The sequence below is a fragment of the Microtus oregoni genome, unplaced genomic scaffold, assembly GCF_018167655.1.
Source record: "Microtus oregoni isolate MIOR12 unplaced genomic scaffold, Mior012 000082F_ref0000272, whole genome shotgun sequence".
Lineage (NCBI taxonomy): Eukaryota > Metazoa > Chordata > Mammalia > Rodentia > Cricetidae > Microtus > Microtus oregoni.
This window is the reverse complement of record NW_024544542.1, coordinates 4,027,596-4,050,159: the sequence shown is the minus strand read 5'-3', so window position 1 is coordinate 4,050,159 and position 22,564 is coordinate 4,027,596. Positions and strand designations below refer to the sequence as shown.

Here is a 22,564-nt window from a genome sequence, read left to right as displayed (position 1 = left end):
TAACCTGGGCTACATAACAAGACAAACGAAGGAGGGAGGGGAGAGTGGGAGGGAGGGAGGGAGTAAGAAAGGAAAGAAGGAAATGAAAGAGAGGGTGGGAGGGAGGGAGGGAGGAAGGAGATTTTCTATCTCTACTTCTTGTCTAATAAAAAATAAAAGAAGTGAATTGAATGCCTTGAACACGTCCTCCCTGGTTCCATGATTCCTGTTCAATTTGTTCCTCAGTGGGATTCATAATTACAAGGCTTTAGCTTCAGGGCAGAGTGAAATCACATCCACTTCCAGTAATGACTTTCAAAAGAATTTTTTAGATAAGTAGCTACTAAAAACTCATTATTAACAAATAATTACTTGATTATTTTCTCCACTTTTCCTAATAGTCCTTTGAATAGCTTTTATTTCATTCTAAAAAATATTCTCTGTACAAGCAATGCTGTATTATCTCTTCTTAGAAGTATTGAAACCCTTCACCGTATATACTCAATGTGTGTGCACACCCATGGATGGGTAAAACCTTTATAAATGTTGAGCTTCTTTGGACTTAAAATCTAAAGTTATAAACTGTCCTAAGATAGCATCCTGAGTTGAACTGCGACCGTCTTCCTGAGATCAGCTATGCCTACAGTCTCCAGAGTTCATCATGGCAGACTGATAACACCCTCCTAGGAGGGTGAGAAGATCACAGAACCCTCGACCTGAGTGTCACCACTCTTTCCAGCCATTTATAGGCAATTCTGCCTTAACTGCCCATAGCTAGTATTTAACCTAGGAAAAAACTAGGTAGGGATCAGGGGTTCCATCTATGGGGCTCCAACAAGGACACCATCCATATGGGGTGGAGACTTTCCAGTGTGGCTGCTTTGGGGGTCAATCATGCTCCTGTTAGTAACTTATCACCGCTGTTATGTAAGTAACCCTAATAAACACATTGGCTCCCAGGATAAACTGAGGCAGAATGTACTCTGGTTTGTGATTAGCATCTTTAGAGGGAATGGATCTTGTTCACATCTTCCCCAGGAGTGGAAAAATCCTTGTGACAAATTGGTTTCTAGAAAGGATTTCATAGGCTGTTACATTCTGAGGTGTGTGGACTTCTACATTTCCTCAAAATTCCTTCAACGATCCTCTTTTCTGTTCCCTTTGAAACAGTGAGTCTTCCCCTTCCCCTGCCAGGGGCCCTCTCTTGGAACTGCAAAATGAATCTATTTTCACTCCCAAACCTACTCTCACTCCCTAAATAGATGTGAGAATCAAAAGAGGACTTAAATTGAACGTTTAGAATGTACCTGAATGTAATAAGTGAAATAACATTCTCTTCATTAACCATTTTCTAAGTTGGCCCTGTGATCCTATAAAATATTTAAAGCCCATTAAAATAATATCAGAGAGGCCAGGTGTGAGAGGGGCCACCCCTAAAAGAACTCATGAACACTTACTTTGTCTCAGCCTTTTCACCATAGTAGTGTGTCTGTGTGTGTGTACGCGCGTGTGTGCGTACGTGTGTATGCAGTGTTAGAGCAGTGATACTGTCTTGACACGGTGAAGATGTAAAATGTTCTTTCCCTTTCTTCTTCCGTGGCCCTTTTACATTAGCTGGTGGTCAGATAACTGTATTGTTCCAGCTATTTGCCACGTTTCTTCTAGGACTACTGCACATGTTGATCATGGGCCTTTGGCAGTTTTACTAATTGTTCGCATAGTTATGCACAACCACTGTAAAAATTTCTGAGAATCAAAGGACACCCTGCCAAATATTTCTCAAACATAACCGAGAGCCATTGGCATGGAAGAAAGGCTTCTAAACACAAAGTCAGAAGCTAACTTCGGACAAATCAAGTTCTTGTTGGGAAGGTCAGGCATGTGCCCGTGTTAGCTTATTCAATCATTCCCACGATCCCCTAGAGGCTTACTGAACCAAGACTCGCCCAACTTTAAATGCTGTTTGCTAGCTAGTAACAAGTGACCCCCAAACTCAAACCTTTGTTAATCATGCGTGTGTCTTGCCAGAGTCCTCCGAGAGTTTACTACCCCTTGTTAAGCTTTATTGCAGAAAAACAATCATTTCAACTACCCTTTCAGAGATCATGTTTGCGCCTTGGAAGCAGCCTACCTCTGGAGGAATCGCTCCGACAGTGATGTTCAGAAACCCGCACAAGCAAGTGGGAGCCCATTGGTGGCATGTGCTCGTCAGGTCTGCCCACTCCATCAGTTTTACTCAGAAGACGGATACTTCTTGAGGATTAGACTGGCTGCTGCCCTTACAAAAGCCTCTAGAACACAAGTTGAAGCACTGAAGATTAAATTAATAATATACTTCGAGGACATCAAAATACATCTTCAGACTGAAGGCTGGGCATGTTGGCACACAGAGGTCTGGTAGTTCTCTGAAGGGTATGTGTGCCCTTAACTGGGCCATCTCCCCAGTCAAATCCTAGCATTTTGGAGGTGGATGCAGGAGGATAGGATGTTCTAGGCTGTTCTGGCTACGCTGTGAGTTCAAGGCCAACCCATATGTGAGACCTCCTTGCAGGCAGAGGTCAGAGGACACTCTCAAATCTTGATCCTTGCCTTCTCCCCTATTTAAGTCAGGGTCTTTCTTATTGGTCATTGTTGCAAACATCAGGCCAGCTGGCACAGGAATTCTCCTGTCTTCATCTCCCAACTCACCATGAGATTTGAGATGTGTTACCAAGTCCAGCGTTACATGTGTTTGGGGGACAAACTCGGGTCCTCTGATCTGTGGGGGGAAAACACCTGACTCATTCATCTCAACCCTGGGCTAAGGAATTCTTGATACTATGAATTACCAAGTGTATGGATGAGAATTAAATAATAGTGTATTTGTGTGAGCAAGCACTAAGTGAGGGTGTTTAAGCTCAGAGCACCATATCTGTACAGGGCACCCTTAACATCAACTAAGTCATCAGTAGTGTACCCAAAATTTAGGGGGGATAGATAATCCCCAAAAAGTCCTGAGAAAAAACAATGACATCACCACACAAAGTCTTTAGAACATTATATTCCATAAAAGACAATGATAAAAAAAGTACAAACATTTCCATGAGAAGCAAAACGAGACCAAAAAAAAAAAAAAAAGGAAAAAAGATTGCAAGGATTCACTAGCATTTACGTCAATGCACTTACATAGAAGTATTTCATATTGTAATAAATAATCTTAAGTACACTTCCACCTCCTGAAAAACAACACTGTGACAGTTTGCTTCTCAAATGACAAATCTGCAAACCCAAGGCAAGAAATCTAGAGTGCTATTTACCTGACAGGTCTATAAAGAAAGGGGACAAGGCCAAGTACAGTGACACAAAATCTGCTTCGACTCTGTCTCCAGAGGAGACTGTTGTATTGGCTATGCTTCCAGTTTGTCTTCAGATGGCTACCAGTACTGTGGCTGGGATAGGAACGGAAGGTTTTAATAGACAGTTTTGTACTTAAATTTTATAAAATAAAATTTTCTTAGAGAACACCTTTCATAAAATACAAACAGAAATTTAATTTTTAATTATTTTTTGATTTACTGTGTGCGTGCACGCGTATGAATCTGTGTGTGCACTTGTGTGTGCATACACCTCTTTGTGCATGTGCACACATAAGGAAGTCAAAGGACAACTTGCAGGGGTAGGTTCTTTTCTTTCACACTGTGGGTCCTGGGGATCAAGGTCAGGTTGCCAGGTTTGGTGCAGGCACCTTTTCCTCTGAGCCATCTCAAAGGTAGACAACAGAAAATATCTTTATAAAAAGGAAGAAAGCCACCTCATTCAAACCCAAGTTTTTGGCAAAGAATTAAATGACATCTTCACTAAGAACTGGAAAGAATGTTACAACGAATGCGTGTCCTGTCTCCCTTTCTTTGATAAGCAGTCCGTCAATCATGATTTCTTTCTCTAGTTCAAAGGCATCAAATGATTTCCCCAGTGTTGTGAGGACCTCCCGGCATCTCTGTGTCCACACTGGACTTGCGACCAAGACAACGGACAGACAAGTGGTCAGAAGGTACCGTCCTCATTCAGAGAAGTTTCAACCGTCTCGAGTTGACTTGTTTAGAGAAACACCACCACCACTTTTAAACTGTCACAGTTAACAAAGCAGCCAACTGGGAGTAGACACCTGATGAAAACCACTGGGAAGATTTGATCGGAACAGACTGTTTCTGCTAATACAAAAGGGAGAGCTTTATTGTCATATGGCCATGGTAAGTGAGCAAAACTGTCATTCATGGGAACATGTATAGGTCACTGTTCATAACGAAAAATAATTCCGGGTCTGAATTAAAAAGAGTAAAACAGAAAACAGAGGTGGTTCTCACAGGCTGGCATACCAGATTCAACACCAAAATACAACAACAACAAAAAAAAAATACTTATATCCGATTCCTGAAGCCAAATCAATGCCAGACTTAACCCAAAGGAGTAAGGCAGATCACCTGGGGTCCTGAATGTTTCTGAAACAGTGAACTATGTACCAACGTGAAAAGGTATCTCAGTGTGGACAGCCCAGCGTTATAAAATGTGTTTCCTGAATAAGATACAGCATGGTGTCAACTTCCCCACCACTGTGAGGAGGACACCTCCTCTAGGTTCATCACCCGCCAAACCCTGTCTCACAAATCCTCAGCAACAGCAACATTGCATCCCACTGTCATTCCGTCAAATGAGACACTGCCTCGGCCACGAGAAGTAGAAAACAAACTAGCATACAACGATCTACATCTTCAGAAGTTCCAATTTTTCACATTTCGAGCAGCAAAAAAGGTTGAAGGTGATTATTTCAGAACCACTTCTAAGAACTAGACACAGCAAGACCATTGTCATGACAGGATCAGGTAAGGATCTTAATTACTGTGTGACTGGGTTTGTGGCCATCAGCATCACCAAAACCATGATGGAAGATGACAGCTGCAAGCTGAGCCCTCGCCACTAGATAGAGAAGGGGACCACACTTTCTCACACCCAGAATTCTCTCACCCCTCACGCTTGGGTAAAGTTCACTTGACAGAGACACTGTTCAGTTTTAAATTTGTGAAAGCATGGGCGATAAAATCTTAATAAGAATGTGAGCTTTTTTTCAAGAAATTTGTTCTCAAAAAATTATTTTTTATAATTGATATTTTTCAAAGTAAGAATACTGTTTTGGCTCTGCTGTTTTGTCATGGAAAAGCTCATCCAAACTGAGGATGACTGGACTTGGCATTAGGTAGTGAGACATATTTCAGAAGTTACAGTATCCACACATTCAATGAACTGATTTTAAGGTAAGTCTAAAGGCCCCAGATTCAATCTCCAGCACCACAGAAAGGGGGAGGGTCTATTAAATTTCACTTTTAGTGAGAAAACTTTAATAACACCAAAGATTTCTTGAAAGTGAAAAAGAATAGTTTGAATGTTTGGCTGATGTGAAAAGGGAACTGTGTCATCTGAGAATTAAAGTTGAAGTTTATTTTAATCTAAGCATTTATCTTCATAAAAATAGAGCATCTAATTTCTCATCTAATAGTATAATTCATCTGTAGAAGCACTACTGGCTTTTCCGTAAGTTCATTCTTAAAAAAAGTTTTTAAAAGAAGATACTTTCTTTTGGTTCTCCTTAACTGGAAACAATAATGCTGCTCATCATGAAACGGGGAAAAAAAAATACAGCATATAAACACAGCCTTGGGAACTTTTTTTGAGGCACAAGATCCCTGACACTTACATCGGAGGTACATAGAGACACTTAACGTGAAGAGTCCTGTAGAGCATATCACTTCACGACTTTGAAGGGTTTCCTGGTAATACGCATGCAGTATGCATAAACAATATGGCTGTTGACTTGGCAAAATCTGGTGAGATTGCAAGCAAGGGAAAACAGAACAAAACAAAACAAAAAACCAAAAATAGGTAATTCTGGCAGGAAGAAAAGCTGGGCCAATCGTCCCTCTTTCCTTCAGAGCCCTCAGAGGGCTGTGCCTTTGTCCGCATGAGGCTGAAGGGAGATCTAAAGCTGAACACCACAGAACAGTTACTGCATTGTCTGTCCATCACTGACACTCCCTTCTTTCCACACAAGGCTTAACCTTTGCTTTGAGACAGATTTACATAGTCTTTTTTCCCCATGCAAATAAAAAAAAATGTCTATAAAAGTTCAATGAAGGCATAACCAATTACATGCAAAATTGTGACATCTTACTTTTCAACAATTTGAACACATTTAATTTACATCACATATGTACAAAATATGTTTTGAACGGAAATAAAAGCATTCTCTTGAATTAAATTATAGATTTCAGTATAAAAATCTTCTCTTTGTAGGGAGCTCTCTTCACTTCCATTCCCAAGCAATGGGTTCAGGTCTCTAACAATACTTGCCACGGAGGATGCCCCAAAGTGGGGTGGAGAGTGGGGGAGTACGATGGTATGGAGTCCCGCGCTGTAAACATAAGGACTGCTGGCTCTTTTCACAGACTGGGACAATGAGACTGCGTCAGTCTCTAGCCTCCATGCAGAGTGCGCTCCAAGCCAAGATCACAACCCAGCACTGTGGTCGACCCCACCACGAGAGACTTCTTTTAATAGTCTTCAATTGGAGCTAACTCCGGCATGAGGTTTATAGATATATTTGTATACAACCTATCAACCAGTACTTTGGGCGTGCATAATAAATTGTTCAATCCATCGATGTACTGACGCTCCTTAGAATACCTTAGTAATTTATACCTAAAAAAAAGCAGGAAACTAGATATGAATATAGACATATATTGTCTACATTAATCTGTCTTTGCCTTTTTATATATATATACACACCACACACACACACACACACACACACACACACACACACACACAACGGAGTAAATGCAATCCAAAAGCATTTGCCAAAGAGACTTTAAATCATGGAAGTGACTTCTTTCTATTTATCTTTCTAGCATGCAGTATATCAGTTCTGAAGCCCTGAGTCTCAAAATGACCATTCAACTTACCTCCCTAAAAACTGTACTTCCCCCCTATGGTGATGAGGGATAGATGTGTATTTTCCCAAGTCTCCCTCTGGCCGGGTTACATTATACCCAGCATAGTGAACTCTGCAAGACAACATAAAATGGACTGAATGAATTTCAGAACAAAAACAGATTTAGGAACTCCAAACTTCCCAGCCCAAAGACCCCTTTCTTAGAAGAGGCAGAAGTTTACAAAATGTAAACAGAATTTAGAACCTCAATTACTAGGCAACTTGTGCCTCAACATACCTGTTCCAAAGGTCATCATCCTCTCCTCCCCAGCCCCAGAAGGCATTGGGAAAGCCATTGATCTTCCGAAACTGCTCCACCGTCAGGCCGCTCACCCCACCGAAGAACTCCTTATACGGAAGACTACAAAAGAGAAGATGGCAGTGTCCCATCAATCAGGACAGCCGGAAACAATTTTCCACCTCTCATGTGCTTTGACATACACTTCTAGTTTCACAAAACAAGCTGATTTAGAGGGCAAAAAAGCATTCTGGGAAATGTGAACAGAGAAATGAAACATTCTCATAGAACAGCAAAGCATGTATTTATATTAAATGTAAAATAAAAACACACGTGGCAATTGAAATTTAATAGTACTTTTATTTTGACTCAAAACCCCATGTCGCTGGGTGGTGGTGGCATACACCTTTAATCCCAGCACTTGGGAGGCAGAGGCAGGTAGATCTCTGTGAGTTCAAGACCAGCCTGGTCTACAAGAGCTAGTTCCAGGACAGGCTACAAAGCTACAGAGAAAGCCTACCTAGAAAAATAACAACAACAAAAAAAACCCCAAACAAAACCCTGTGTCAAAAATAATATTCTCGGGCTGGAGAGATGGCTCAGAGGTTAAGAGCATTGCCTGCTCTTCCAAAGGTCCTGAGTTCAATTCCCAGCAACCACATGGTGGCTCACAACCATCTATAATGGGGTCTGGTGCCTTCTTCTGGCCTGCAGGCATACACACAGAATATTGTATATATAATAAATAAATAAATACTAAAAAAATAATAATATTCTCACAAAAAAACATATTTAAACATGTTAGTAACTGTCAATGCGTGCTAGATCTTGCTAAATTAAAGTCATTTAAAAATATTAACTGACTTTATTTATAGGCATATTATTTGTTACATAGAACAGGATAAATATAAATCAGGAAAAAATAAATGTCTAATTTTGAAATGAACTTGTCTATTTCTAAAATTACTTTACCTATTTGGATTAAGCATACAAAATACTCAGATATTTAATATATACTTTATATTTCCCACATATTTACTATGGGGGATGCCATGTTGCAGAGGGTCAGGTTTTCTCGTAGGAGTCCATGTATAAGGACAACCTGTAGAAGTCGGTTTTCTCTTCTACCAGGTGGGCGCATCAGGCTTGCCACAGCACTTTCACCTTCTGAGCCCAGCTCACCAGCTCCAAATATATTTATTTTTAATGGGCTAGTATTTAGAAGAAAGCACTCCATTTTTAATGTAGGTTTTATTTTCCCTACTTTCTCTAACTCAAATCCCAAGGAGTCAATCAACTCTGAAACACTTTAAAAATTTATTCCATTTACTTATCTGTGTATGTGCCCATGGAGGGGACAACTTTTGGGAGATGAATTCTGTACATAACAGAAAATAGTCTAAGCTAAATGAAACTATCATAAATACACTAAATAACATCAATATTGGGAAAAAAATCTTCACAGTGCTTATCTTACACTGTCTAGACAGGAGACTAAAGCCAGTAGGCAACAGTGAGCATCCTCCTGCCCAGACCCTGAATGGAGGCCTTCGTCCCTCTGCTGCCATCCTACACTTTATGACTTCTCAACAAGGCTCCAAGCCAAGCATCCTAACCTCTGGGTGGCTCCAAAGGGATGGCTGGGATTTACGTGTCAGAAACTGCTGGTTTTGAAGACTCATATTCATTGCCACAGTGGCAAGACTGACTTCCACGCCTACCAGCAATGTCTACCTTCTCTTTCCCCACACCCTCACCAGCACTTGCTGCTACTTTTGAACATAAGTCTGCACAGTGGGTTTTTAGTGAGACATAAAAGAAAAAATCTTGTACTGTTTAGAGCAGTGGTTCTCAACCTTCCTAATGCCGCAACCCTTTGATACAACTCCTCATGTTGCGGTAGCCCCACCATAAAATTATTTTCATTGCTACTTCATAGCTGCAGTTTTGCTACTGTTATGAGTAGTAATGTGAATATATAATATGCAAGATACCTGATATGTGACCCCCAAAGGGATGGCAATGCACAGGTTGAGAGCCCTGGTTCAGAGGAAAACGGACGTGCCAGACAGCATCATGTTAAGAAAAGAAAGTCAAACCAGAAAGACAAAGGCTACACGAGTCCTCTCAGCTGCAGGAGCCTAGCCCTTATGCAGACATGTAAAAGCACACCTATGTGGGAACAGGACTCCCCGGGGGAAGGGATGAGAAAATCAGGAAGAAGGTGAACAGGGTCCTCAGTGTGATGCACCTGTACAAAAATGCCTTCATGTCACTGTGTGCGTGCAATGGATTTTGTTAATCAAAACTGTACTTCAAAAAAGGCGGGTATTTGGTTACAGTGAGGTGGCATTACCCTTGGTAAGGCCTAATCTGAGTCATCTGTGTGTGTGTTCCTCAAGCCTTCTGTCAATACTGGATCATTAGCTGTGACTTGAGAGCTTCAGATTTTATACTTAGATTAGCAATTACTTACATAATAAAGGTATTTATCGGGGCCTGGGGAGGTGACTCACTATGCAAGCACAAGGAACTGAGTTTGAATCCCCAGCACCCACTTAAAATGCTGGGCACAGAGGTATTTGCCAGTGGTTCCAACTCTGGGAATGAGACATGTCCCTGAGGCTTGTTGGCCATCCAGTTAAACAAATTGGCATACTCCGGGTTCAAAAATAAGATGGAAAAAGACTGAGGAAGATAAATGACAGCAAGTTCTGCCTTCACACACACACACACACACACACACACACACACACACACACACGGTATTTGCGTCATATAATTACAGGGCAGGTGGCCTGCAAAGGGCAGGTCTGGACCCTGGACCATCCCTAAGGGGTAGTGGGGAAGGAGGGTGAAGGGAGGGGTCGCCAGCACCCTTCAGGATTAGGGTATGTGATCCCAGAGAGCAGCCCCACAGATGGACTCTATTGTGCAAGGAAGAGGAAAGCAACCTTGAGAGGAACATGTGACTAGGCAAGGCCTGAAGAGTGAGAACCTACTTCTAAATCTCCATGCTTACTACAGCAGTCAGGCTCCTTCCCACCACACCACGTTCGACCTCTGTGTGATCTTGAATGGACAAACCAGCCCTTGTCCTGGCTTCCGAGCAGCCTCAGATGGAGGCCCAGCGTGCCGCTCCAGGCACAGGGAAGAGCATCGAAAGCGGACACGGTACTCACATGTACATGTACTTGTCCAGCTTTGCTGCAAAGTGACGCGGCATCTCTCCACAGCCGTAATAGTTCCGGTCGTTTTCTGGCAGATGATCCACGTCATGGAAGATCACGCAGTCCCAGGTGTTGTCTTTCATGGCCTCTTTGAAGCCCACGTTAAAGAGCATCGCGCGATTGAACGGTTGTGTGCCAGTCTCCACGGAGCAGAGAAAACCAGAAATGCACTCAGACTTGGTCATGTGATACTTTCCACCACTTCTTAATTTGTTGTATCATAGACAAGTAATAATTGAATTGTGGTAAAGAAATAAGCAAGTCAGAAGCATATGTCGGGCTTCCCAAACTCAACCAGGCACCACTTACCAATGGAGGATTTGTTCTGAGTGAGCAACACCGCTCAGCTATTACAGAGTTATATACACAGATTATGGATGCTGTATCACTGGGAGATATATACCTCGGGGGCCACCATTATACATGTCCAATGCCACTGACTGATGTTGTTACAGGGCATAGGACTGCAGGCTGTTTAAAGTTGCTTATGACACAATTTTGATGACAAAGAAGAGAACCGGACAACTGTTGCTATCTCCTCTACCGGCACACTGTATAGATATGAACACATCAACTTGTTTTTCTGCTTTACTTCAAAAATGCCAGATCACCGACTATGGATGACCAAGTTTAAAGATAAAATAATAAAAGGCATTACATCAAAGAACACATAAACAACTTAAAAAAGCATGTGCTGTACTTTCTGCTGCTGCTTTCTATGATATTAAAAATGAGGCCAGGAGTTCTGCTAGGGAGACGGCTCAGCACTCAAGAGCCCTGTCTGCTCTCACAGAGAAACTGAGTGTGTTCCCGGCACACACGTCACGTGTCACGCAGTTCACAACCATCTGGTACTCCAGTCTACGGAGTCTGACGTCTCTACCCTCCTCAGGATCTGCACTCAGCATGCCCACTTAAAATCATAAAAATAAATCATTTTTATTAAGACAGAAGGGAGAGGCTGTGGCTCAGTGGAAAGAATATTTTTATTTTATTTTTTTTGGTTTTTCGAGATAAGGTTTCTCTGTAGCTTTGGTGCCTGTCCCAGAACTAGCTCCTGTAGACCAGGCTGGCCTCGAACTCCCAGAGATCCGCCTGCCTCTGCCTCCCGAGTGCTGGGATTAAAGGCGTGCGCCACCACCGCCTGGCAGTGGTGAGAATATTTGCCTAGTACGCCTGGAATCCTGGATTTGCTCCCTACAGTGGGAGGTGGGGAGATAAAGGCAGGAAACTGAAGGTGACTCCCAAGCAGACCCTTCTCTGCACAACAAAGACTGGCATCCTCCGCGAAGGACAGGAGCTCTTGGAAGGACTTTGAAGTACTTTGAAGTACAGGGAAAGCAGCTTCACACAGCACACACCAGCTTCCTTCCTGCTGTAGCCATCCTACATTACAGTGCACTGGCAACACTGAGTTGTTTTTGTTTTGTTTTGTTTTTTAACTCTCTATTCCTGCTTATGGTGAAACAAGAATGTTTTAACGGGCACAATAGAGGAACTTATTACATAAAATCCAAGTTCCCATATTGCAACCCCTTTCCTTTATTCATAATGACGCCACAGTCTGTGGTCTGTGGCAAACAGCAAAGCTTGCTTCAGCGTCTGAAGATTAAGGCCCTTACAAATGCTTAGCATTTTACAAATCATCCCCCAGCACCTAAGAAAGGGGATTTGGCAGGAGTGAAGGAGCCAGGCCGTGTGGCCTAGGGAGAGACACCGTGTGGGACACAGGCTCCCACAAACTCGAGGTCACACAAAGCACACTGCTTTCATAAGGAAAGGGAAGCAAATTATAGTATTCTTATCGGCACATCTATATCGGCTTTGCTAAACTCCTTGGTTTCTAAGGCCTTAAAATCTGCTCTGTATCCACACTTGGATGCTAGCTCTTGCTCTGTTAACTTCAGATATTTTCTAGAATTCTTACTCTGGAGGCAGAGGAGTTAAATCATGCCACCGCCCTCCCTTCCCACCTCCCAACCATGGTTGCCTTGATTTTTGGTTAAATTAATGAAGTGTACATTACTAGCACTGTGCAAATATTTCCTCAGTGCTAAGTGAATTGATTTTTTTCTTTGTGGAGGAGATTAGCTAGCTTTCTGTATAACTAGAAAGGACAGTCGATAGAACCTACACCTTTAGTAACTGATGTAATTACAGAAATTTCAAATCCTCTCTCTGCTCCTAGTCTCCTCAGTTCAATTCCCACTGTCCTCATGGGCAGCCACGTGACTCTCATCTGGGCTTCTGCTTCATTCACACTCTTGATCACCCATGTCTTTAAGGTGGCTTACTTAATTTGCTGTGGTATGTCTTTCAGATGTATGTGCACACGTGTGCATGTGTGTGTGTATGTACGCCTGTGTATTTCATCAATAAATGACTGAAAATGCCACGGTCTACCTTGAAATGACATTCTAGGCAGAATCTTCATGGGCAAAGTGCCTTTCTTTCTCTAGAACCTGTAAGTCAGACTCTTAGGCACTTGCAATGGCAGGATAGCTCACATATTCCTGACTCCTACCTGTCATCTTTCCTGTAGTCTCCTTAATATCATATCTTTTCCATTTCATTCTAAAATTAGAAAATACTGTGCTCTGTAATGAACATGTGCTTTATTCACACGTGCATCGTGACACATGCCCTTTGCTCTGAAAACCTCTCTCTCTAGCCCTGGCTGTCCTAGAATTCTCTATGTAGAGCAGACGGGTCTTGAACTCACTGAGATTCCTCTGCCTCTGCTTCCCAAGTGCTGGGATTAAAGGCGTGCACGATACCTAGCTTTGGAAATTTTTCTTCAATTTTTTTTATTAGCCTTTTCCTTCCACACTCCCCAAATTTTTTTCTGCTGTGGTTCTTCCAGATGAGTGGGTATATTTGTTATACATTAATATATTAAGAATCGCAGCAAAACTTGGTGACTTAGGAAAAGCCACAGATGCGAGATGTAACTGGTTGACGGTGCTGGATCCCTAGTACTAGGGAAGCTGAACAGAAATGAAACCGGCCAGTGGTTATTTAGGATGCTGACCACGTCATCCACAGAAATGGAGTCTTCTGAGTAGGCTGAAGCAGTCGTGTGCCGATGACCTACTCTCAAGTCAGAGAGGAACTGCCCCTTCTCTGGTAGTGGTTCCCAGGCAACCTACCTTGTCTCCCAGGGCCTCTTAAAGGATGGTTATATTCACACAAAAGGGGTACTCTTAGACTCTGCTTTCTTACATTTTGGTTCTACTGTAGGATTTATTTTGTCTCCTACCTATTCTTCCAAAAGCTTCACCCACCACGTTTTCAGTTCCCCTGCATTCTACTCCGATTGCTCTTTCTTTATGGCAAACCATTCTTGGTTCAGAAACGAGCTTTCGTTTCTCTGTTAGCTCCGGGGATCCCGGTTGTGAGACTTGGTGGATTTTATCTTTGTTCTCTCATTACCTTGCTTGATGGTGTCTCATTTGCGGACATTTTCTTTAAAACCTGGAGCTCTGTGGCTGCCTATTCATGTTTAAGACTAAGGTACTGAAAAGTGGAGGCGCTCTCTCTAGTGCTCACACTGCACACCACTGTATCAGTAAATAATTCTACTCTAATATAAGCCACCCAACCACTGTTGGCAATGTCCTGTGTCACCAGACCCCAGGCATCATCATATCCTTTTGGATGACTGCAAAACTTTTCTAACTGGTCTCCTTGTGTCCTTCCAGCCTCACCCATGACTCATTCTCTACATAGACCCCAATGGTTTTGTTTATAAGTTGTCACCTGCATGTCACATGATAATTTACTATCTCACCCTTCCAGAACATTAAGGGGCTATAGTTGGTGCGATGGGGAGTCTCGATAAGGGGTTGTCCACAGATCAACTTTGGGCATGCCTGTGAAAGTTTTACCTTGATTGTAGGGATTAACACAGTAACTAGGCCAAGCCCACTGTGGGCAGTTTCATTCCCTGGCTTTGGGTCCTGGGCTACATGAGAATAGAGACGAAAGGAGAAGCAGGTATAAGTGTGTTCATCTCTCTCTGCTCCTGATTGTGGATGAGATAGTTCATCACCATCTATAAAGCAGCTGATCTCTTCTTTGTTAGTTCCTTTGTTGGAAGTAAGTTCTGGTTTTTCTGTCCTGGTCCATTAAATTTGCCTCCTGTTTCTATAAGAAGCCTTTTTGCAATTTCTCCTCCATTCTCAGCAGAATATTTAACAAAATTAATAATGGACAAAGTGTGGCTTGACTAAGGGCTATTTTTTGATAGCAATTATCCAGATTTTTATTGAAGACTGTTTTTACTCAACTGAAGAATATCCAATTAAAATTTCTCTTTTGTAATTTATTCTGAATTTATTTTTCAAAAAAAAAAACCCTTCTCGGCTTTTACTATATGGCTAATGTGACCTTCTGATGTGTATATGCATATGTTGGCATGTCTCTAGCTTGTGTATTGTGTATTCGCCTCACGCCACTGAGACAGGACCTCACTGTGTAGCTCTTCCTGGCTTTGTTGGTGCTCACTATATAGACTGGGCTGGCCTTTCCACAGAGATCCGACCGCTGGTGCCGAGACTAAATGGCTGTGCAGTGATGCCTGGCCCCAGCACGTGTACTTTTCAACATAGCAACTTATCCTGTAAAAACTGATCTTCTAAGAAATGATCACCAGTCAGGATTTGAAGCGACTTTCACGACAGCTGTAGCTGTGCATCTACACCGTTGTCAGAGACGGCTGCCCAGAGTGTGCAGGAGGTGAGCACTCTGGACTTTGGTGCTGGTCAACAACTTTGCGGCTGTGGCACATCATCTACCAGAGCATCTGAGATTCGCATTTTAACCCTCTAGTCTCTGAGGTCTGAATCTCAGCCTTGACTGATACTAAACCAGGAACACACATCCGATAGTACAGGACAACTGAAGAGCACCCCAGAAAGCCAGAGAATCGAGGGGGGTGCATGGCTTTGCCTCCTCTCTGAAGACGAGCTGAGAGATAAAGGTCTGTTGGGTGATTAACCCACAACGATAAACTCACTCCCAACACAGGGCTAATGAGGAAAAGATCAGCTATTTTATAGATGCTGATGAAATAACTAAAAAGCCACAGGACAAAAGAAAAACACTCAACCCTTCCTCCTTACCTCACACCACAGATAAAGATTAACTCAGAAGGAGGGATTAGCCCAAATGGGAGAGTTAGAACCACAAATGTTCTGGAGAAAAACATTCTGAGAGTATCTGAGAACCTCACTCAACTACAAAACAAGAAGTGGGAACTATGAAAAAAATCTAATAACTGAACTTGATTAAAACGAAAACCTTTACTTTTCAATAAAACTGTATTTGAGGTTGGGGATGTATCTCAGTGGTAGAATATTTAAATAGCAGGTGCAAAGCCCTGGGTTTAATTCCAGCACCGAAGGGGGAAAAAAACAAACACTATCAAGAAATTAAAGGGCAGACCACAGTCTGAAGATAAATACTTGCCAAGCATGACTCACAAATGACCTACGACTAGAATACACCAAGAATTCTGCAGCCCAACAAATAGATACCTCAAATAAAATAACAGACGAAGATTAAACAGAGACTTGCTAATCTACATGAACAGTACTGAGACTCTACCAACTCATCAACCAAGGCAAGCAGGGGAAGGAAGGTAATGTGATCAGAAAGGCCAGCATGATGGCGAGCTTCAATGGTCAACTTGGCACAACCTAGAACCACCCGAGAACGGAGCCTCAAGAAGGGAGTGTCTATATATTGGGCTGGTCCATGCGCATGTCCGTGGGGTCATAATTACGGTAATTGGTGTGGGTAGAGCCAAGCAACTGTAGGTGGCACTGCTTCCTGCCTGTCTGGAGTTGTGTGTGGAGAAGGAAGGCTGAGCTAAGCCAGGAAGCAGGTGAGAACAGTCATTATTCTCAGCCTGATGGTGGGAGTGATGGCTATTTTAGGTCCCGGCCACGATGGACTTGTGAGGTAAAATAAGCCCTTTCCCGAGTTGCCTTTTGTCAGGGCATTTTATCACAGCAACAGAAATGAAATGGTGAGTACAGAATACACTGCCCACCGCTGAGCTTCCAGAAAGAGAGGCCTAAGTCAGAAGAGAGCGCTCTCTCCAAGGGGAGCTCACTATTTTAGGTTTCTGAGACAGTGCTTTAGAAAAGAATAGAAATAAAATCACGAATTCTTTTAGTACACGTATAGTCTTTAAACAGAGGCATGGACTGCAACAGTAAGGCAAGGTAACTTCAACTCTATGTAGCCTAGGCCAGCCTGCATAGCATCCATTCGAGGCAAGTGTCTCTATGTAGCCTAGGCCAGCCTGCATAGCATCATTCGAGGCAAGTGTCTATATATTGGGCTGGTCCATGCAATGTCAAGTTTTTGTCTTGTTTCTTGCTTTGCCAAAATTTATTTATTAATTCCACTCTCTTCCTGTTCATCTCTTGTTCTGAAAGAACTCTAGACTCCCATCTGGAAGGGATCCTGGGCACCACAGATTTGATGCTCTATGTCATTTCTCTGACCTGTCACTGGCTGGGCATTTCCTTACTGAGCTGGTCTCTGCCGTGAAAGGGATAGTTCTACCGTCCATATCAGTCTAAGTGGTGCTGACAAGCTACGCGTGTGTCTACAACAGACACAGCCAAGGCTCTGGTACCAAGAAATGTAATTCTAAAAATGGAAAACTAAAAACACAGAACAGAAAATGACCATTGCATAGCACTTCTCTCTTTAAGGACTACTACTTGGCTCTACTCAGGTACCCTGCATTACCTAATAAGGTCAAGGCAATATGAGCTTTCAAGGCTAGCCAGCAGTAGTACCCCCTAGACAAAGGACTCCCCCATCAAGAATTAGCAATGCTTCACATTGAAACAACAATATGAAACCTTTATGTATTAAAATTCATAGGTCAGAAATGGAAAGCACTTTCAAAATAAAACACAGTGGATGTGTCTGAGGTCACTGATGTGATGAGTGCACCCCTAATTCAGAGCAGGACAGGACATTGATGGCATTCCGACACGCCCCATCAGGAGCCCAGGCAGGTGCACAGGATGAAATACTCTCGAGCATCTTGTATTACAAAAGAAGCAATGTCCCCCGGCAAACGGCCCGTAGTGGAGGTTTTTAAGCACAAATCAAATTCACAAAGATAAGAAGACAGAAGTGGAGTAATGTTACAAGTCCAGCATTTACCTCTGTAGGATGAGCATCAGCCATGTACTTATAAAACAGCCTGACAATCTAATAGGGAGTATAAAGCCATAAAATATAACAAAGCTATTGCCTCAAAATCAAGCATAGTCCCTGCTCAATTCATTTGACCAGATTGTAATTATTAAAAAGAAAATACAAGTTCAATCCCAAATATGATTTCATCCCATCCTAAATCCAAGGATGACTCACCGACGGACTCTGGCTGAGTACTCTTGATCAAACTCCATCACAAATTGAAGTTCTAGAATATTTAGTGGCATTCTAAAAACCGTCCTCACCTGTTCAATGACGTAAAAGGCAAATTCCAGCCGCTGTTTCTGGAGCATCGGAATTAGGTGCAGGAAAAAAATTGGAAGATGTTCGTGGCGGTTACGGAAGGGGATGAGAACGGCCACCTTCAAAACAGAACAGAACACCACAGATGAGTAAGTCAGGGTTGCAGCAAGCCCTGCAGGTGCACACAACAGCTGAGCCTTGGAAACTTCCAGTGCCTTCACGTCACAGCCTTGTGAGTTTCTCACCAGACTTACACAGGTTCAGCCATTATTTCACATCTACTAAGGTCTTATGAAACTAGCAGGGACAGAAGCACTCTTAAGTTTATCACTCATCCCCCCCCCACACATATACACACACACATACACACACACACAGACACATATATACATACACAGAGACATACACACAGACACATACATACAGACACATATATACATACACAGAGACATACACACAGACACATATATACATACACAGAGACATACACACAGACACATATAAACACACACAGACACAGACACATATATACACACACAGACACAGACACATACATACAGACATACACAGAGACATACACACATTCACAGACACATACACGCATATAGACACATACACACAGAGACATACACACATGCATCCTTAACTTCAAGGGTTTAAACTTTACCAGAGAAGTAAAATCTTACACATCAGATTCAGACCTTCACAAAGCTAAAGTGTCTTCTAATTCACTTTCCTTAATTTCTGAGTTAAACTGGCTTTATTGTAGCTATTAATTTGACAATAAAACTTGAAATCAACACAATATATTTTCTACACATGATAAATTTCAAAAATCACCAAATTTTTAAACAATTTAAAAAATGAAAAGGTTACTAAAACACGTCTATACTCTAGGTTCTGGATTTTGAAAGAGCCATAAACCTGGAGTTCGTTAAAACTTTTATTTAGACCAAAAGAAAAAAAAAATTACAAATAATTGAAATTGCTAAGTTCTGGGACTCATTTCACTTGTAAAATCAGGACGTGACCTTAGGCATTGTTAATAACAACAACAAAAAAAAATCAACAATGGAGCTGGGGGTGTAGTCAACGGTGAACCCTGGGTCCTGGATTCAGCTCCCAACATCAGAAAAAGAAAACAAACAAACAAAAATGACATTTAGCCATGTATATTGCCAGAATTGCAAATGGAAAAAAAAGCTGAGTCACGGGTTTACTTAGAAGGAGATCCGGCTTAGTAAACTTGAGGGCATGGAGACGAAAAAGGCCACACTTCTCTTTCCTTTCCTGATGTGATAGCTAGAATGGAGACAGTCTGCGAGGCTGGCATTCCCATGCTGCCATGGGCAGTGGTAGATCCATAAGTCACAGGACCGCCATGATTCCGATGCCCTGTGGACCCCACTCCCATTTGATTTGCCAAGAAGATATCTGTGAGCTCAGAACAGTGAGGACCTGGATGATGCTACTGCAATACCCAAGACTCCCTCCCCATCCCCCCACTTGGTGACTACTGAAGATGCTAAGCAGGAACTTGGTGAGCTTCAGGATGGCTGGCACACTGGAGGATTCCTAAGTCAATAAGCAGCCAACCAGCTCCCAGGGCCCTGATTCACACCGAGTGCAGGAATGGCTACGGAAGTCCAAGGGAGAGCTAATCAGACGGTGAGGACTAGTCCTTGCTGTCCCTTATGCCTCTGGCTACAAGTTGCTGACTTGATACAAACAGGCTCCAGAAGCAGTTAAGGCAAATTAGAGCTATTAGGGAGGGAGATGACACATCAGGTAAAACTGCCTGAGGCCCCTCGCCCACAACACAGTACCTATGTCACCATCTACACAATAATAAATAAATTTTTAAAGATCAAATTATAGGAGCTGGAGAGATGGCTTAGTGGTTAAGAGTGCTCTTCAGAGGACCTGAATTCCATTCCCAACACACGGTTTAAGGGCCTCACAACCACCTGTAACTCCAGCTCCAGATAAGGAGATCTGACATTCTTTTCTGCACACATGCACACACTCATGAAAAATAAATCTTAAAAGAAAATCAAATTATAGATATTTAAGCAAAGAAGCCACCAAATGGGTGACAATCCATTAATGATAGCTCTATGAAGTAAATACGACCAGGTTGAGGAGCTGAACAGGTAAGGATCAGCAAACACCAAGGTCAGCCTTTAATACAGAGAGTGCTTCAGTGGAGCCTATGAAACACCAAGAGGCTTGGGCCCGGAGGTTTGTTGTTGCTGTTGTTCGTCTTCTGTCTTAGTAAGGAACTGAGAATGTTCTTAAAGAAAGCATCCTGGCAAACAAAAGAAACTTTTATAGTAAATGCCTGTCCAAAAGACAAGCAGACACTATCACGTTTGAAGTGACAGGCCTAAAGCTATATATGTGTGCACATGTGCATATGCATGTGTGTGTGTATGTATGTGCGTCTGTGTGTGTATTTTCATTAAAATAAAGCTACATAATATCTTTAAAATTAACTTGGTGTTATGACGTTCCTATACGTGGGGCAATATTCTTAATAGTTTATAATTTATTGTCGAGAAAGAGAGCACAGTGTCCCATGGTTATTCATGTTGAGGGTCTTTCTTCCACAGGTATGGACTCGCAGAAGTCCCTCTCTTGTGGAAGCAGCAGGGAAGACAGAAGTCCTTCCTCGCCACCTCTTGTTCAAGAAAAATTACACCATTCAGTCACTTCCCATTTCAATGCACTAGTCTTAGTGAATTATCTGTGCACTTCCCCTTGTTTATTTCCTCCTAAGTACACAATGAAGAGACAATCAAGAAAATGTCTGCCACATAGACTTCGTCCAGCAAAGCCCCGCCCTGGCACACGCTCTGAAGAACTCCACCGCTTACACCAGGGTCCCGCCCTGGCACACACTCTGAAGATCTCCACCGCTTACACCAGGGTCCTGCCCTGGCACACACTCTGAAGATCTCCACCGCTTACACCAGGGTCCTGCCCTGGCACACACTCTGAAGATCTCCACTGCTTACACCAGGGTCCTGCCCTGGCACACACTCTGAAGATCTCCACCGCTTACACCAGGGTCCTGCCCTGCACACACTCTGAAGAACTCCACCGCTTACACCAGGGTCCCACCCTGGCACACACTCTGAAGAACTCCACCGCTTACACCAGGGTCCTGCCCTGCACACACTCTGAAGAACTCCACCGCTTACACCAGGGTCCTGCCCTGCACACACTCTGAAGAACTCCACCGCTTACACCAGGGTCCCACCCTGGCACACACTCTGAAGGACTCCACCGCTTACACCAGCTTTTCACCAGGTTGCTTTAGAGCCCAGCTAGCTGTTCCCACTGAATTAGATGGAAACACAAGAGCTACTGAGCTCCCATTCTGCTGGGGGTTTTAGCTACCTTCCCCTTCTTCCTTATTTCCAGGGCCTACAGGATCAAATTTCAGCCTGATAAAGAGGGGAGGAGGCAGTTCTTGTCTGTTCTCTTTACAAGAGGTTAATGTCTGATGGCTGTTCAAGAATTGCCTTGTGTGGTTGAATACATATATTCATCCTGTGAGCTCTGTTCCTCTAGAGAACCTTGACTAATAGATTCACTAAGAGGCTCAAAGCTGATCTAAGGGCTATCATACAGCCCCTGCATCAAAGGAGCTAAGTTTTTTTAATCCCTAAATAGCTTTGCTCCCATGAATTCCTCCGATCCTAAGCAGTCACATGAGCATATAGCTCACTAACAGATCTAATTAAGAATGACCCCTGTGGTTCCAGCTGTCCCAGAAAATAGAAGAAAATACGCTAGAAAAGTGAAGACCCATCCAGTCCAAACCACAGTAAGCAGAATGAACAAGTTTCCTGATCCTAACTATGTCACCAGTACGATACACACATCCTGTGTCCTGTATATGTCTTAGCGGCGGCCTCCACGGCATCCCTCAGCTGTCATGGCTATGTTTTTCTCTTACATAGCATTCAACAAATGCACTCATCACTCAAGTAATAAAAACAACCCATTTTCCAAGAGCATTTTCTAAAGCAGACTGCTTCGTATAGATACAACTGCTTAAAGGATCTATAAAGAAATATGAAAATTCATTTATGCAATTATAAAGTATTTCCCTAAAATTTGCACTGAAATGCATTGAGGCAGCTTTCTAAGTTGCTTGAGGTCATGAGAAAACTGAACCTTTATTTATTCGTTTGAAATAAGGCCCCAAAGGCATTTATTAACCTCATAAACCCAACTCGACAAAACTGCTCTGTTTACCTCAAGCAAAGTGTTCTGCTACACAAGGGATGTGGGAGAAATGCATGCATCCCTGAACAGAAGGTGTTCAAGGTCAGGTCAATGATGTCACAGGATTTTTACCAGATGATGAACAACACATCATTCTCCTTCCTCCTGGGGATTTTGCTTTGATACTAACATAACAAATATGTTAGAAGAACACTGTTATTTTTTAAAGGGCTATTCCCAGGTTAAAGTCACATCAAATCTTGAGGGTGTAACACCTGTTTGATAACAGCTGGTTTTCATTTCCAGTACATGGTGCCATGCTGAACCGTAACACTGCACCATTATACAAACTTTTCTTTAGGGTCACTTTCA

General features: G+C 42.6%; 1 protein-coding gene across 1 annotated transcript in view; it reads right to left on the bottom strand.

The window, feature by feature from the left end:
- Window positions 1-3,001: 3,001 nt before the first annotated feature.
- LOC121441861 (beta-1,4-galactosyltransferase 6) overlaps window positions 3,002-22,564 on the bottom strand; it is a 68,095-nt gene continuing 48,532 nt past the window's right edge. Inside the window, exons 5-9 of the mRNA XM_041643183.1 lie at window positions 17,959-18,075; window positions 10,421-10,608; window positions 7,239-7,361; window positions 6,972-7,073; window positions 3,002-6,708 (exon numbers count right to left, since the gene is read on the bottom strand). Of these exons, the coding sequence (XP_041499117.1) occupies window positions 6,561-6,708; window positions 6,972-7,073; window positions 7,239-7,361; window positions 10,421-10,608; window positions 17,959-18,075 (678 nt within the window). The 3' untranslated portion in view covers window positions 3,002-6,560. The remainder of the gene's footprint in view (window positions 6,709-6,971; window positions 7,074-7,238; window positions 7,362-10,420; window positions 10,609-17,958; window positions 18,076-22,564) is intronic.